Raw genomic sequence first — 18580 nt, 5'->3', positions numbered from 1 at the left:
TATAAACTCGCAATTACGAGAAAACGGCTGAATTGAGGGATATGAACTCGCAATTGCGAGAAAACGGCTGAATTGAGGGATATGAACTCGCAATTGCGAGAAAACGCCTGAATTGTGGGATATGAACTCGCAATTACGAGAAAACGCCTGAATTGTGGGATATAAACTCGCAATTGAGATAAAATGGCTGAATTGAGGGATATAAACTCGCAATTGCGAGAAAACGGCTGAATTGAGAGATATAAACTCGCAATTGCGAGAAAACGGCTGAATTGAGGGATATGAACTCGCAATTGCGAGAAAACGCCTGAATTGTGGGATATGAACTCGCAATTACGAGAAAACGCCTGAATTGTGGGATATAAACTCGCAATTGAGATAAAATGGCTGAATTGAGGGATATAAACTCGCAATTGCGAGAAAACGGCTGAATTGAGGGATATAAACTCGCAATTGCGAGAAAACGCCTGAATTGTGGGATATAAACTCGCAATTACGAGAAAACGCCTGAATTGTGGGATATAAACTCGCAATTGAGATAAAATGGCTGAATTGAGGGATATAAACTCGCAATTGCGAGAAAACGGCTGAATTGAGGGATATAAACTCGCAATTGCGAGAAAACGCCTGAATTGTGGGATATAAACTCGCAATTACGAGAAAACGCCTGAATTCAGGGATATAAACTCGCAATTGAGATAAAAGGCTGAATTGAGGGATATAAACTCGCAATTGAGAGAAAACGCCTGAATTGAGGGATATAAACTCGCAATTGCGAGAAAACGGCTGAATTGAGGGATATAAACTCGCAATTGCGAGAAAACGCCTGAATCGTGGGATATAAACTCGCAATTGCGAGAAAACGCCTGAATTGAGGGATATGAACTCTCAATTGCGAGAAAACGCCTGAATTGAGGGATATAAACTCGCAATTGAGAGAAAACGCCTGAATTGAGGGATATAAACTCGCAATTGCGAGAAAACGGCTGAATTGAGGGATATAAACTCACAATTGCGAGAAAACGCCTGAATTGAGGGATATGAACTCGCAATTGCGAGAAAACGCCTGAATCGTGGGATATGAACTTGCAATTGCGAGAAAACGCCTGAATTGCGGGATATGAACTCGCAATTGCGAAAAAAAACGGCTGAATCGTGGGATATAAACTCTCAATTGCGAGAAAACCCCTGAATTGCAGGATATGAACTCGCAATTGCGAGAAAACGCCTGAATTGTGAGATATAAACTTGCAATTGCGAGAAAACGCCTGAATTGTGGGATATAAACCGGCAAATGTAGAATATATATTCACCTTCGTGTCTCCTGTCAGTATTACATAAACGTGAAATTGGTGGGTAAATATGCTTAAGGTCCAAGAATACCATATCAATGTGCAACAACCCTTAATGATCCTAAAAATAGGATTCATTTTCTTTATGCAAAAAGTTTTTTTGCTCCCATATTTTGGTGGGAATCGCCCCCAGACAGACACTCACCTCCACTATCAGAAACACCTGCAGGAAAAGCATCAGACGTTCAGAAGAGTAATGGATCTGCCCTACAGACGCACACACACAGCCTTCATAATCATCTTCCTCAAAGATGCAGCTCATAATGCGACGGCGCCATGACAGCTTGCCAATATGACAGGCGCTGGGGTTTTTGACGTATATGCAGAGCGCTGAGATGCTCGGCGGGCCTGTCAAGAACACGGTTTCTTTTATTTCTCTGTTTAAGTGAGTTTAAGCAGCGATGTGACATCCTGAAGACACTTCACAAGATCGACTGCTGCTTCTGCTCCCTCTGAAAAAGTCAAAGCTAAATGAACATTTCTTAAGAAACAAGCTCTTCTCTTTCTGAAAAAGGCCAAGAAATACATGTTTAGTTGGAGCCAATCAGGAGTGATATGGAAGCTTGTTTCCGCCACGGAATAGAAAAGTTAAACTTTTATTTCTCGCAAATGCAAGAAAAAAGTCTGAATTGTGGGATATAAACTTGCAATTGTGAGAAAAACGTCAGAATTGTGGGATATAAATTTGCAATTGCGAGAAAACGTCTGAATTGTGGGATATAAATTTGCAATTGCGAGAAAACTTCTGAATTGTTGGAAATATACACTTGCAATTGCGAGAAGAAGTCAGAACTGTGGGATAAAAACTCACAATTGCGAGAAAACACTTGAATTGTGGGATATAAACTCACAATTGTGAGAAAACGCCTGAATTGTGGGATATAAACTCACAATTGCGAGAAAACACCTGAATTGTGGGATATAAACTCACAATTGTGAAAAGTAGTCAGAATCATGGGATATAAACTCACAATTGTGAGAAAACGCCTGAATTGTGGGATATAAACTCACAATTGTGAGAAAACGCCTGAATTGTGGGATATAAACTCACAATTGTGAGAAAACGCCTGAATTGTGGGATATAAACTCACAATTGTGAAAAGTAGTCAGAATCATGGGATATAAACTCACAATTGTGAGAAAACGCCTGAATTGTGGGATATAAACTCACAATTGCGAGAAAACACCTGAATTGTGGGATATAAACTCACAATTGCGAGAAAACACCTGAATTGTGGGATATAAACTCACAATTGTGAAAAGTAGTCAGAATCATGGGATATAAACTCTCAATTGTGAGAAAACGCCTGAATCGTGGGATATAAACTCACAATTGTGAGAAAACGCCTGAATCGTGGGATATAAACTCACAATTGCGAGAAAACACCTGAATTGTGGGATATAAACTCACAATTGTGAAAAGTAGTCAGAATCATGGGATATAAACTCACAATTGTGAGAAAACGCCTGAATCGTGGGATATAAACTCACAATTGTGAGAAAACGCCTGAATCGTGGGATATAAACTCACAATTGTGAGAAAACGCCTGAATCGTGGGATATAAACTCACAATTGTGAGAAAACGTCTGAATTGTGGGATATAAACTCACAATTGCGAGAAAACACCTGAATCATGGGATATAAACTCACAATTGCGAGAAAACGCCTGAATCGTGGGATATAAACTCACAATTGCGAGAAAACGCCTGAATCGTGGGATATAAACTCACAATTGCGAGAAAACGCCTGAATCGTGGGATATAAACTCACAATTGCGAGAAAACGCCTGAATCGTGGGATATAAACTCACAATTGCGAGAAAACACCTGAATTGTGGGATATAAACTCAAAATTGTGAAAAGTAGTCAGAATCAAGGGATATAAACTCACAATTGCGAGAAAACGTCTGAATTGTGGGATATAAACTCACAATTGTGAAAAGTAGTCAGAATCATGGGATATAAACTCACAATTGCGAGAAAACACCTGAATGTAGTAAACTTGCAATAGTGAGAAAAAAAGTGAAAATTGTGAAATATGAAGTTGAATTTTGAGATAAAAATTCACAATTGCCTTGTTTATTGTTTGTTCCGTGAAAGAAACAAGCTTTCATATAAAAAATACATTTTAGAGCAGAACTAGAAAAACGAATATTCACTATAGCCAAAAACATGACGTCGAGTTCTGATACAGATTCATTCATTTATTAAGGTTCAGATATTGTTGCACAGGAATGTAGAGTAAAAAATACTTGTGATTAAAAAATCTGTTACAATGAATCAACTGAAACGTTCCAAAATTTCAGGCTACAAAGCAAAATAAAAAAATATACATATGTATATCGTGGACGCGAGCAGCAGAGTCCAGAGCGCACGAGCTGCCGGAAGCCTCAGCGATTATTATTGATACTCTTAAATACTGATCAAGAGAATAATGCTTCATCTGTACATACGAGACGACGGAGAACAGCGAACAGAAGGCCTTCCCCTGCCGGATCATTGCCTAACGCCACATTCATCCGAACCTCGGGATCATCTGAGTGAAGAACGACAGCGGTGATCTTTACACACCAAACAAAGGATGAAGAGATTGAGATGCTTTTTATTATTGTAGTGCTATCATTAGAGTTGAATTAAGTCTGTGCAGCTTTTCTTGCAGGATCATTACTGGAGAATAAAGAAGAAGATGAGCCGAGAGTCGTCCGATTACGCGATCGCCTTGGCTTCAGGTAAGAACGCCTCCCAATACTTTATTAGCTGAAAGACAGAGACAAGAGAAACAACACATGAACTTTTCCATGGCATCTGATCAGGAGAACACGGTTCTTTACTCTGATTGGTTGACCATTACCCCTCATGATGTGTTTAGGGCACTTCAACCCAGAGAGGATTTACTTTACACCGAAAATCCTGCAAGAACCTTTCAGGAGTTCCATCATGGGAATATTTTCAGGATATAGCTTTAATTAATTATTTTTTTAAATTAATTTTATTCTGATAAAATGTTATGAATAAAGCAGCTCATAAAGATACTTTATCACTAGAAAGAATTGAAATAATCCATTAAACATGAAAGTATTATGCAATCATTTAAGACATTTCTCCTTATATAGAACCTTTTTGGCATAAAGGGTTCTTGAAGAACCCTAGAGTTCAATATATTAGAACCACATTGAACTTTTATTCTAACACTGTGTCTTAACCATACGTGACGCAGTAAAATTCAAGCAACAAGCAGTTTTCTGAGATGTGACGAAAATAAATCAAAAGTCACAGCCAATCAGAAGAGAGTGGGTGGGCGGAGTCTTTCTGCAAGCGCACTGCACTCGCAACCAAATCATTGAAAAATCAGCCAATCAGAAGAGAGTGTGGGCGGGGTCTCTCTGCAAGCACACTGCACTCGCAACCAAATCAATCAAAAATCAGCCAATCAGAAGAGCGTGTGGGCGGAGTCTTTCTGCAAGCGCACTGCACTCGCAACCAAATCATTGAAAAATCAGCCAATCAGAAGAGAGTGTGGGCGGAGTTTCTCTGCAAGCACACTGCACTCGCAACCAAATCAATCAAAAATCAGCCAATCAGAAGAGCGTGTGGGCGGAGTCTTTCTGCAAGCGCACTGCACGCGCAACCAAATCAATCAAAAATCAGCCAATCAGAAGAGCGTGTGGGCGGAGTCTTTCTGCAAGCGCACTGCACTCGCAACCAAATCATTGAAAAATCAGCCAATCAGAAGAGAGTGTGGGCGGAGTCTCTCTGCAAGCACACTGCACTCGCAACCAAATCAATCAAAAATCAGCCAATCAGAAGAGTGGGTGGGCGGAGTCTCTCTGCAAGCGCACTGCACTCGCAACCAAATCATTGAAAAATCAGCCAATCAGAAGAGAGTGGGTGGGCGGAGTCTCTCTGCAAGCACACTGCACTCGCAACCAAATCATTGAAAAATCAGCCAATCAGAAGAGAGTGGGTGGGCGGAGTCTCTCTGCAAGCACACTGCACTCGCAACCAAATCATTGAAAAATCAGCCAATCAGAAGAGAGTGGGTGGGCGGAGTCTCTCTGCAAGCGCACTGCACTCGCAACCAAATCATTGAAAAATCAGCCAATCAGAAGAGTGGGTGGGCGGAGTCTCTCTGCAAGCGCACTGCACTCGCAACAAAATCAATCAAAAATCAGCCAATCAGAAGAGTGGGTGGGCGGAGTCTTTCTGCAAGCACACTGCACTCGCAACCAAATCAATCAAAAATAAGCCAATCAGAAGAGTGGGTGGGCGGAGTCTCTCTGCAAGCGCACTGCACTCGCAACCAAATCATTGAAAAATCAGCCAATCAGAAGAGTGGGTGGGCGGAGTCTCTCTGCAAGCGCACTGCACTCGCAACAAAATCAATCAAAAATCAGCCAATCAGAAGAGGCTATAAAGGTCACGCAAAATGATCTTCAAACTCACATTAGATTTAACATTAAATAAAGCACATAATCAGTAGCTGATATTATCAATGTCACACTTTGTATGTTGTTGTTTCAGCCACGGCATCACAGAAATACAACCGTTTCTAAAATCGAATCGTCACGTATCACCGTCGTGGCTAGTTAAGACAAAAACTCTGATTAACATGGAAAAGACGCCACAGCGTCGCGTCTGGTCAGGACACAGTGCAAGAATGCAGTTAATGTTGTTTCATTGGACTAAAACTCACTGCCTTTGCTCATTCAGTCAATCAGCACAGGTTGGGCTAATGAAATGAGCTGATAAAAAGATTGAATCCAGTATTTGGTGATGGAGAGATTTATACGCAGTATTTCCAGCACAGCTCGAGGGATGAGCACGCACCTGCTGTTGTGTGTGAACTAGTGACTCCAGATACTTAACGATGACGACTTTGAAATCCTTCACTCTGTCTTTCTGTGAGGAGAAAAAGACACTCGTCAGAGAAACAAGCGTTTGGTTTTAACGGCGAGAGCAAACACACACTGACAGCTGAACTCACCTCGAATCTCCCAACCTCTCGCCGGATGATTTTAGAGATCTGCTCAAAATCTCTTTCACCCTGCTGCACTTTACCTTCCCACTGCACACACACACACACACACACTTTAGGAATAAGAGCTGGAAAACGGTCCGTCTCAAGCAGAATAAACAAAGTCACGTCAGATCTAGTGAGCGCATGATTATCATTTATGGGATGCGAGTGATGATCTATAATGAATCCTGCATTAACAACTACAGATAAACAACACAGGACATCAGCCAATGCACATTAAACACACAACTCAGCTGTTAAAGTGAGAGATGTAGTGTATCTGTAAGCGTGTCGTGAGCGTCTGATGAATCCATAATTAGGCTTTGATCTGCATAATGCAAAGATAAGTGTCATGAAGAGTGTCAGAGAGCAGGCGTGATGATGGAGACAGCAAATAAAAGCAAAGCCACAGTCCTACCTCCTCGATCTCCTTCGTGGGGCGTGACGGGGGAAATGCAGAAATTAAAGAGGCTGAAAATGTTTCATGCTTAAAAGAATCAATAACTGTCATGAACTCTTGCAGCTGTCGGTGGTTTGAGGAAACAGTCGAGATATGAATGAACCGAAGGGAAATAAACATGCGGGATAGTTCCCATCATCCCCGGCGCTGCTCACAAACTCAAGCTGTGTCCCAAATATACAGCAATAATAGGTGCAATAATAGAATTTTGATGTTTTGTTTAACAGTATTATTTAGACATTTTATGTGCATTAATATTTGACTAGTTATGTCCTAATTAATTACTAATTATTGCACTGTTTTATTCTTGCATTGTCTATTCTAGTTTTTTTTATTGCTATTATGCTATTTATTGATGAAGCTGCTTAGACATACACCCTAGTTTCTAATGTTTTTATTGATTAATGTTTTCATCTTGTGTTTTGACCGGGATCTTATTACTTAGTTTCGTTCCTTCATGTAAAAATGTGTATGGAATGACAATAAAAGACCTTTGAACCCTTGAAATGACGCTTTATGCTCTTATGTAGTGTGTGAGGTTTAAAAGGTTATCTTGTCATCCAGTTATTTAATAACCACTTTGGCTGCGTAATTAAAGCTGCAACATTTCAGACTTCTTTTGTTGTTAATTACGTGCATCATACTCTGAACTCTTTCTTACTGGAATTTTCAACACAATATTTGCACTATTTATTCTACGAAATGTCCGAAATATCAATTCAAAAACCGAAACTGACTCTTTTCCGACTTATTTTTGACTTTTAAATTAATTTCAAAAATTTAAAATCCCCCAGTAGTCAATAATTTTATCCTTTAAAACTCATCTTTGATCACCAAAATTACATATGTAAAAAAAAAAATCTTAAAATATCTTGAATGTAACTCGACAACCTTGCCTTATTTAGTATACGCGGTTCTACGAATATGCAAATGAGCAATACAATTTATTAATTTATCATTAAAAATGGCGTCTAATAAAATTTTAAATATAAAAAAATAATTCACAAATCTATTTATCAAATTTACAACAAAATATTCTTATTTGTCAAATAAGGTGCTTTACAACAGACTTTGTAAGTACTATACTTTGTAAATTAATAATTTGGTTGAATGATATTACCTTAATTATAATAATGTATTATTATTGTTGTTATTACTACTTTGAGAGGAACATTGTAATAAACAATAGTAAAATATCTCTATCACAATTTCTTCAAGTTAAGCCAAACTTTTATTTTGGCAGGCTTTTTGCTGATAGTTTTCTGAACTTTTATTTAGTTTTTTTGTGCATAAATAAAAATGTCAGTGCATAAGTGTGTGAATTGGGACGAATAATATCAATCCATGAGAGTCGTGTCATATCTCAGTTTGTACCTCCTTGATCTCGTCTTTGGCCTGCTGGAGTTTGTCGGGTTTGTTGGCGTACTGTAGTTTGGCTTCGGCTTCTCTCTTCCGCTGAAGCATCATCTCCGCCTCCTGCCATTTGCCCCATGTTTTCATTCGCTGGTCGAACACGCCCTGCAGACACATGACGCGTCACATGACCAGCCGTGAGACAAACCAGACGCCAAACAAACTTCAAGCACTTTAAGCACCTTGTCCAAAGCCTGAATGAGTGATTTACATCTGTATGTCACTATATGATGCAAGAAGTAGTTTAATAACTGAAATAACTCCGGATCTTGTTTGTCTCTACACTCACTTTGACGCGGTGATGAGCCGCACGTAATGGCTGTTTAAGGGTTTTACAGGACTTACATTTGAAAAAGTCAAATTCAAGCACTTCAAAGGGATAGTTCACCCAGAAATGAAAATTACCCCATGATTTATTCACCCTGAAGTCATTCTAGGTGTATATGCCATTCTTCTTTCAGACGAATACAATCAGTGTTATATTAAAAATGTCCTGGTAATGAGAGCTTTATAATGAGAGTGAAATGCAGTTTCTGTTTTGAAGTCCATAAAAGTGCATCTATCATCATAAGTCCATCTATCCATCATAAAAGTGCATCTATCCATCATAAAAGTGCATCTATCATCATAAAAGTGCATCTATCCATCATAAAAGTGCATCTATCCATCATAAAAGTGCATCTATCATCATAAAAGTGCATCTATCATCATAAAAGTGCATCTATCCATCATAAAAGTGCATCTATCCATGATAAAAGTGCATCTATCATCATAAAAGTGCATCTGTCCATCATAAAAGTGCATCTGTCCATCATAAAAGTGCATCTATCATCATAAAAGTGCATCTATCCATCATAAAAGTGCATCTGTCCATCATAAAAGTGCATCTGTCCATCATAAAAGTGCATCTGTCCATCATAAAAGTGCATCTGTCCATCATAAAAGTGCATCTATCCATCATCCAAAATTGGGCTAATGTTAATTTTTGTGTGGACTATCCCTTTAAGCCGCGTGTACGACCCCTGCTATACGATGAAGCAGTTTAATAACTGCGGTGTGTGTGCGCTCACCTTGACGGCGGTGATGAGCCGCACGTAATCTCCCAGCAGCTCGGAGAACATGAAGAAGTCGTTGCAGGCCTGATCCTGGTGCAGCGTGTCGATCTTCTCCTCCACCTCGGCCAGCTGAGACAGCGCTCGCGACAGAGCCGTGTGATCCTCCGAGTTTCCCAGCATCGCCGAGCTCTTCGCGAACGACACCGTGTTCACCGACAGCTCTGCGGACCAACATCACGGAGACACCGAGATCACACTACAGTTCCTTGCCTCTGGATATCAAAAGTATTTCTAATATGTGACCCTGGATCACGTCACCAGTCTCGAGTCGCACGGGGATATCTGTGGCAATAGCCAACAATACATTATAGGGGTCAAAATTATCCATTTTTCTTTTATGCCAAAAATCATGAGGATATTCAGTAAAGATCATGATCCATGAAGATATTTAGTAAATTTCCTACTGTAAATATATAAAACATGTATTTCTGTGAGTGAATGCTGCACAATCGCCAACATAAATGCACAACTTTAAAGGAGATTTTCTCAATGTTTCGATTTTTCAGATTCCAGATTTACAATAGTTTTCTCTCGTCCAAATATTGTCCTATCATAACAAACCACACATCAATGGGAAGCTTATTCATTCAGCTTTCAGATGATCAATACATCTCAGTTTCAGATAAATTGGCCCATGTGACTGGTTTGGTGGTCCAGGGTCACATATGGTTGGTTTTAGTGCGAATGTTAAAAGTTGGTTATTAGAGATAGGTTGTTTTAGAATTAGTGTATCGTGTGGATGTTTAATTGTGAAATCTGTAAATGTGAAAACTTATTATAGCTTTGTATTTATAACAGTATGCGATGCCAGAGTGACCTGTCAGTGTGAGTGAAGTTAGTTTGAGCTTCACATCAAGGACCGCAATGGAAATAAGTTTTTAACTTGATCGCGTTATCCTTGACAAACGGGTGTATTTCACTACTTTCTTTGTCTAATAAATCAAATCAAATCAAGTGTATAAACTACTGATCTAACGTCTGGGATAATTATGATTATTAATGTTTCTGAAAGCCTCTTCTGCTCATTAAAGCTGCATTTATATGATCAAAAATACAGTAAAACAGTGAAATATTATTATAATGTAAATCAGCTGTTTTCTATGTGAATATACAGTAAAGTGTAATTTATTCCTGTGATCAAAGCTGAATGTTCAGCATCATTACTCCAGTCTTCAGTGTCACATGATCCTCCAGAAATCTACACGCACCAATGCTAATTCTATATGTCATAATCATTTGTTAACAAACAAGTATTCATTACTTCAATGAGCTCATCGTTTCTGCATTAAATTATTGCATTTTTTAAATTAATAAATGTTTCGCTAACTGTGATTTGTATATGTACATTTCTGAAATAACTCAGACAGTCTCCTCTGATATCAGATCACTGTAAACTGTAATGTGGACTCATGCATTTTCTGTAAAGCTGCTTTGAAACGATGTGTGTTGTGAAAAGCGCTGTACAAATAAACATGAATTGAACTGAAATCATTCTACTATGATGATTTAATGCTCAAGAAACATTTCTCTTTCACAAACATTAAAACCGTAGTTTCCCGAACTCCAGGCTGTGTGTAGGATCATTACTAGCACTGATAAAGCATCCTCCTCTCACCCTTCCGGTGACACACCAGCGACTCCACACTCGCGTGAAGCTTTCTGAGCTGGACGTCCAGGTTCTCGAACTGCTGCTGCTTCTCCTCAAACCACTGCGTCCACAAACACACACACACAGACACACACACACACAAACACACAGACACACAAACACACAGACACACAAACACAGAAACACAGAAACGCTTCAGAACTCATGACAGAACGAGCCTTTAACAGCCTCCCCATCCCGACGCTGTACACACCCCCTTTACACTGGCAAAAACAACATTTCCACATATTTCGTTTCTATTATGTTACTGTACTAATTTTTTTCTACTCACTATAGTACTTTACTGTAAGATGTATTTATTTATTTAAATCAAATTTATATACATTATAATTTTATTTGAATAAATATTAATATTTGATTACAAAATCAAATGTATATTATTTTATTTTAATAATTTGTATTGATTATTTTAATCCTATCTAATTATTTATTTTAATGAATTAATTTATATTAATTTTATTTGAATACTTTTTCTTATTTGATTACAATGTATTTAAATCAAATGTACTGCATGTTATTTTATTTGAATACACTTTCTTATTAGACTACAATTTATTTATTTAAATTAAATTTATATTAATTTTATTTTAATAGATTTTCTTATTTGATTACAATTTATTTATTTATTTAAATCAAATTTTTATTATTTTATTCATTTGAATTCAATTCGATTCACATTTATTTGTAAAGCGCTTTTCACAACACACATCGAATCCACTTTATTTCTTCATGTATTTACTTAAATCAAATGTATGTTATTTTATTTCAATACATTTTCTTGTTTATTTTAATCCTATTTATTTATTCATTCATTTAAATCAAATTTATATTATTTTATATTATTTTGTTTTATTACATTTTCTTATTTGATTACAATTTATTTAAATCAAATTTAGATATTTTAAAACATTTTCTTATTAGATTACAATTTTATTTATTTAAATCTAATTTATATTAATTTTATTTTAAACCATTTTCATATTTGATTACAATTTATTTATTTATTCAAATCAAATGCATATTATTTTATCTTAATACATTTTCTTATTTATATGAATCCAATTTATTTATGCATATATTTTATATAAAACAAGTTTATATTAAATTTATTTGAATAAATGTTCTTATTTATTTGATTCCAGGTAATTATTATATTGTTTATTTTTACAGTTCTTACAGTTTTCCTCTAAACTAAGCTGTATTTATGGGTAGCAATATTCAATTTGAAATGCAATATGTAAAATGACAATGTATTTCTGTATTTAACTCTACATTTGCAACACAGTAAACATTAAACAGTGCAGTCAGTGTATAAAGAGCACAGACACGTCACATGACCTCTCTCTCTCTCTCACACACACACACACACACACACACACACACACACACACACACACACACACACACACACACACACACACACACACACACACACGTCTCAAGCCAGAGAGCAGCTCATTAATTCGTCTCATTATTCAAGTCCAGAAATCAGACTCTTACCGCATCCGATTCATTCATCTTGATTGTCATTTTGTTGACAGCGTCGGCCGCCTTGTTTACCATCCTCAATATTCCGGCGCCGCTCAGCGCCTGTGTGCTAACCGCTCGCGGCAGCTGCAGAACATGACAAATAAGGGCAAACAAACCGGTTAACAGATCCGATCCCACGGGAAGCGTTTCCCAGCGCACCGGGATTTTCTCCAGTCCTATACATTTCAATGCTGGTCCAATTTAATACGTTTCACCCTGGAAAACTCTCAGAGGGCCGCGCGCAAAAATAGCTTTCAATCGCGCTTTACGAGTCTTCCATTATACACACACTTCAATACACACACTTCTCTGTGTACCAGAGTAAAGAGTGTAAGCTACACACACATTAATCCTGCACACCGCTCGAGTCACACACACATCGACCTTCATGCATTCAGAGTTATGCGTGATCAGCTCTTAGTAATAATTAATAACAGCCACGCCTCTAAATATGGTAATTCGTGAAAATCCTGACATTTCAAAAGCAGTTTTATTTTAATTAATTTAACTTATTTATTTTAGTTTAATATTATGAATTAACAATATTTTGATATTTATTTATTAATCATTTGAGATAGCTTTAACAAGCAGATTTATTTAAATTTATTTATTCATTTGAATTAATTGTTATGATTTTTTATTTAAATATATTGTAATATTTATTTATTTTATTAATACATTTATTACTCAATCAATTCTTTGAAACACTTTTCCAAAGCAGATTATTTATTTAATTTAGTTCAATATTACTAATTAAACATATTTTGTTAAAATAGTTATTTTAATATTTATTTATTATTCTTTGAAATACCTTTCCAAAGCAGATTATTTATTTATTTATTTATTTTAGTTCAATATTATGAATTAACAATTTTTTTAATATTTATTTATTAATCATTTGAGATAATTATTTTTCATTTATTTATTTTAATTAATTGTTATGATTTTTTTATTCAAATATATTGTAACATTTATTTATTTTATTAATACATTTATTACTCAATCAATTCTTTGAAATACTTTTCCAAAGCAGATTATTTATTTATTTATTTAATTTAGTTTAATTACTAATTAAACATATTTAGTTAAAATAGTTATTTTAATATTTATTTATTATTCTTTGAAATACCTTTCCAAAGCAGATCTATTTATGTTGAATCAATTAATTGACTTACTTTAGTTCAATATTATTAATTGAAAATATTTTGCAAAAATATTTATTTTATTTTTTATTAATTCTTTGAAATACCTTTGAAATTTTATTTTTGATTTACTTATTTCAATAAATTGTTATTTATTGAATATATAAAATATTTCTAAAAATACATTATAATATTTATCTTATTAATAAATTAATACTTATGTTAATAATAATTTTTTAAAGCGGATTTATTTCGATTACTTTTAATTCATTTTGTATTTATTTTAATGAGTTATTATTAATTACAAATATTCTATTCAAATATGTATGCATTCATTATTTGAAATACCTTTATTTATTTATTTATTTGTTTAATTTAATGTTTTATGTGTATAGGGACAGATAGAATAAACAACACTGGTCCATTACAGGTACAACAGCAAACCAAAGCAGATGTCCTTATTAATTAGTTTTATACATTTATTTATTTTAATAAATTATTATTATTAATTAAAATATATATTTTTTAAATATCTTTCAAAACCAGATCTTCTTTTCTCTACAAACTCGACCGAAATATTGCGTGTCAAAATAGTTTTGTGCTTTTGAAAACTCAAGTAGTGTGCAGAGGACTTTATATTTCTAGTATTTATGGTTATTTCATGCCCAGCACCGACAGCTGACTCGGGTGTACGAGGCTCTATATATTTATGTTTATATACACTTGAGCCAGTGAAGGCCTGGAGAGGCAGAAACTCATGGGCATCTTGTGTTTTACCTCTGAACTCTCCAGGAACTGCAGGACGTCCGGGTCTTTGAGCAGCACCGGGTGTTTGACGGTCCTCATCAGATACCTGCACACACACACACACACACACACACGTCCATCAGCACCAGTTCTTCAACACACACACCGCTGACCTTCACGTCAGTCCACGGCCTGATAAAAAGGCCATAGAAATGTCAGCGCTTCACTGAACTGTAATTTCTATTCGATTCATCAGTTTGTGCAAAACCAGCCGCGCATCGCCGAGGAGCTGACAGCACAAACCTCCCGAGCTCAAGCGTAATTATTTATCTAATACTTCTTGCTCAACCTTTTAGCCACAAAACACCGAACACGAGTGATCTTTGAAATACAGGAAAAACAGTGAAAACGAGACGCAGAGATTCACTGCGAAACTCCACGCCTTACAAATGAATGAAGACTGACACTGAACACGTGACCTCTGAACACGTGACCTCTGAACATGTGACCTCTGAACACGTGACCTCTGACTTACTCTAACATTTAACCAACTATTATTCATTAAAAACACCATTACACTATTTATTTAAGATTATTATTATTCATTAAAAACATCATTACACTATTTATTTAAGATTATTATTATTCATTAAAAACATCATTACATTATTCATTTTAGATTATTAATATTCATTAAAAATATGTAATTAAAATCTTAAAATATTTATTTATTAATTCTTAACAAAAATTATTACATTTTGAACTCATTTAATTTTAATTAATTCATATTAATATTTTTTATTATTTATTTATTATTATTAATAAAATACTTTAATATTTATGTATTAATTCATTATTAATTATTTTATTAGTAGTAATAATAATTTACTTAGTTTAGTTAAATTTTGTAAATAATTATTATTAAATATTTTATAAATAATTATAAAAATACGTATTTATTAATTCTTTGAAATACCTCTCTAAAGCAGATTTATTTGTATTAATTCTAATTGATTTTTAAATTCATAATAAATGTTAATATATATTTATAATAATTTGTAAATGTATAATATCTATAATATTTTATAATATTAATTAATATATATTAAATACATTTTTTATTTACATTTTTACATTATAACATATTTCAATAAATACATTCATAAAAAAATCATTTATAATATTTCTTTGATACACCTTTCCAAAGCAGATTTAATATGATTAATTTTAATACATTTACATTTATTTTATAATTTATCTATTTAATTTATTTAATTTAATTAATTATTATTCATTAAAAAATATAAAAATATTTATTTTAAGATTTATGTATTACATTTTTTAAATACCCTTCTATTGCAGATTTATTTGCATTAATTTTTCAATATTATTTTTTAATGTATCTAATTCATTAAAATATTCTTTTTAATGTTAATATTTTAATTCTTAGAAATACCTTTCCAACGCAGATCTTCTCTTCTCTACAAACTCGGCCGATGACGTGTCCTCTTTTCCCACTTTGACCTTCGTCATCCCTGAAACACACACATGGATGTGAACATCACGACACTTCTGTGATCATCGGTGAACGCCCCGTGCAAAACTTACCCACAATGCTCTTCTCTGGAGCAGGAGGCACGATGTAGCCGATGTGCATGTACTTGGAGGCTAATTTACTGTGCAATCCCAGAAAATCACTGAAGCGCCTCTTGACGGACACCTGGTCTCTGCTGAATATGGACAGGCTGGTCTACACACACACACACACACACACACACACACACACACACACACACACACACACACACACACACACACACACACACACACACACACACACGATTCAGAGTCACCGCAGATCCAGATCATCTCAGATGAGAATCCAGAGGCCTTGCTCACCTTCGTCGACACTTTATACACCATGTACGCGTTCATGCCGTCACCTGGAAAACACACATATATTTACAGTCAAACACACATTTATTCAGACGTCTTCAACATTTCTCACATCATCAGTTTATTCGCTATAGTTTAGAGAATGGTAATGAAATATGAGCAGAACTCAGTTGATATTTGACTGGTTTTGTCCGTCCTTCTGTTAGACTGTCTCACACATGAATTATGTTGAATATCTGTCAGCTGTTAAATTTAACTACACAATTAGATAATACCAGTTTAGCTCAGCCAATCACCAAGCAATGCTTCATTGTGTTCAGTCTGTGTGTGAAAAGAGCATTAGCAATTAAAGACAACACACTTCAGCAGAACATGATCAGCTCAAAGTGTCCCAATCAGTGTCACTGGTAGTCTCTGTATGAAGAATATTTGGGTGTAATATGTCACAGTTTACTTTATTTTGCTCTCCTCACTTACAGAAGTGAACTATAGTGTCCTGATCACACTAGTGAAAACATATTAATAATTATATCTGGTGTCTGAATAGTTCTTGGTTTGACTGTACACACACACACACACACACACACACACACACACACACTCTATAATGGATGTTATTTTTCTTCCCTAATCCTGGGTTGAGTCTCCTGGGTCAGTTCTCTGGGTTGTGTTCTCAGTGTTTGGGTAGAGTCTGTGTTACCCAGCTCCTGGGTCAGGCGTAACAACACAATGTTTGGGTAGTTTTTGTGTAACGCTTGAATTACTTCTAAATGTTTCATTTTTACTTCTAATATTTGTTAAATGAACTTAAACGTATGCAATATATATTCAAAACTATATAAAATATGCTATACAGTAAAATATGATCAGTAATAAAGGAATTATCAAACCAGTGATGGTGTGGAGTATTTCTTTTTTAAGTTTAGAGGATTTAAGTTAAATTAAAAAAGCTATTACTATAGTAAAAATGAATCCGCCCATTATGCTGGGTTAAACAAACAACCCAATATGTGCTGGGTAAATGAGCCCCACATGTGCTCCGCCCTGCACTGGCGGTCTTTAACCCAGTGCTTTCTAGTGCATATAAAACATCTGTGTTTGATCAAATTGTCGACGTTAGACTGAACATAAGCATGTTTAAGGCTTCAGTGTTTCTAAATGAAGATGCAGTTTCACATCATGAGAGTCTGCCTTATTGCCCAGGACTCTTGATCTCACACGAGCGCTCGAGCGCCAACATCATCAAAGCTCCGTACCGACTTTCTCCGGGTCCGACACCGATATCTGGACGTCAAACGCGTCCCTGTTCTCCTCTTCATCTTCATCCTGGAGAGCAGAAGAGCTCGTGAGACAGTGGTGAGACCAGGCGAGCTCATGGGGGTCACGGCGGGGTCATGCGGGGGTCATGCAGGGTCATAGTGGGGTCACGGCGGGGTCATGCAGGGTCATGCGGGGTCACGGCGTCATAACAAGCTCATGCGGGGTCATGCGGGGGTCATGCGGGGTCACGGCGTCATAACAAGCTCATGCGGGGTCATGCGGGGGTCATGCAGGGTCATAGTGGGGTCACGGCGGGATCATGTGGGGGTCACGGCGGGGTCATGCGGGGGTCATGCAGGGTCATAGTGGGGTCACAGCAGGGTCATGGCGGGGTCATGCAGGGGTCATGGCGGGGTCATGCGGAGTCATAGTGGGGTCATGGCGGGGTCATAAGCTCATGTGGGGTCACGGCGGGGACATAAGCTCATGCAGGGTCACGGCGGGGTCATAAGCTCATGCGGGGTCATGGCGGGGTCATAACAAGCTCATGAGGGGTCATAACAAGCTCATGCGGGGTCACGGCGGGGTCATAACAAGCTCATGTGGGGTCACGGCGGGGACATAACAAGCTCATGCAGGGTCACGGCGGGGTCATAAGCTCATGCGGGGTCATAACAAGCTCATGAGGGGGTCATAACAAGCTCATGCGGGGTCACGGCGGGGTCATAACAAGCTCATGCGGGGTCATAGCGGGGTCATGCCGGGGTCATAACAAGCTCATGCGGGGTCATAGCGGGGTCATAACAAGCTCATGCGGGGTCATAGCGGGGTCATGCCGGGGTCATAACAAGCTCATGCGGGGTCATAGCGGGGTCATGCCGGGGTCATAACAAGCTCATGCGGGGTCATAGCGGGGTCATGCGGGGGTCATGGCGGGGTCATGCGGGGGTCATGGCGGGGTCATGCGGGCTCACTGAGC

General features: G+C 36.9%; 1 protein-coding gene across 2 annotated transcripts in view; it reads right to left on the bottom strand.

Annotated features, from left to right (window-relative positions):
* Nucleotides 1-3412: 3412 nt before the first annotated feature.
* snx2 (sorting nexin 2) overlaps nt 3413-18580 on the bottom strand; it is an 18722-nt gene continuing 3554 nt past the window's right edge. Inside the window, exons 4-16 of one of the 2 annotated variants that reach the window (XM_079896547.1) lie at nt 17598-17667; nt 16345-16388; nt 16054-16195; nt 15902-15980; nt 14476-14551; nt 12527-12640; nt 10973-11066; nt 9313-9518; nt 8204-8347; nt 6337-6417; nt 6180-6251; nt 4021-4109; nt 3540-3888 (exon numbers count right to left, since the gene is read on the bottom strand). In XM_079896547.1, coding sequence (XP_079752673.1) covers nt 4059-4109; nt 6180-6251; nt 6337-6417; nt 8204-8347; nt 9313-9518; nt 10973-11066; nt 12527-12640; nt 14476-14551; nt 15902-15980; nt 16054-16195; nt 16345-16388; nt 17598-17667 — 1173 coding nt within the window. In that variant the 3' untranslated portion in view covers nt 3540-3888; nt 4021-4058. Of the gene's footprint in view, nt 4110-6179; nt 6252-6336; nt 6418-8203; nt 8348-9312; nt 9519-10972; nt 11067-12526; nt 12641-14475; nt 14552-15901; nt 15981-16053; nt 16196-16344; nt 16389-17597; nt 17668-18580 lie in introns of both variants that reach the window. The other variant, XM_079896546.1, reaches the window with a different exon arrangement.

This window comes from Squalius cephalus (genome assembly GCF_949319135.1).
Source record: "Squalius cephalus genome assembly, chromosome: 16".
NCBI lineage: Eukaryota > Metazoa > Chordata > Actinopteri > Cypriniformes > Leuciscidae > Squalius > Squalius cephalus.
Note: the sequence above shows the minus strand (reverse complement) of the source record. Positions and strands in the feature narration are given on the sequence as shown.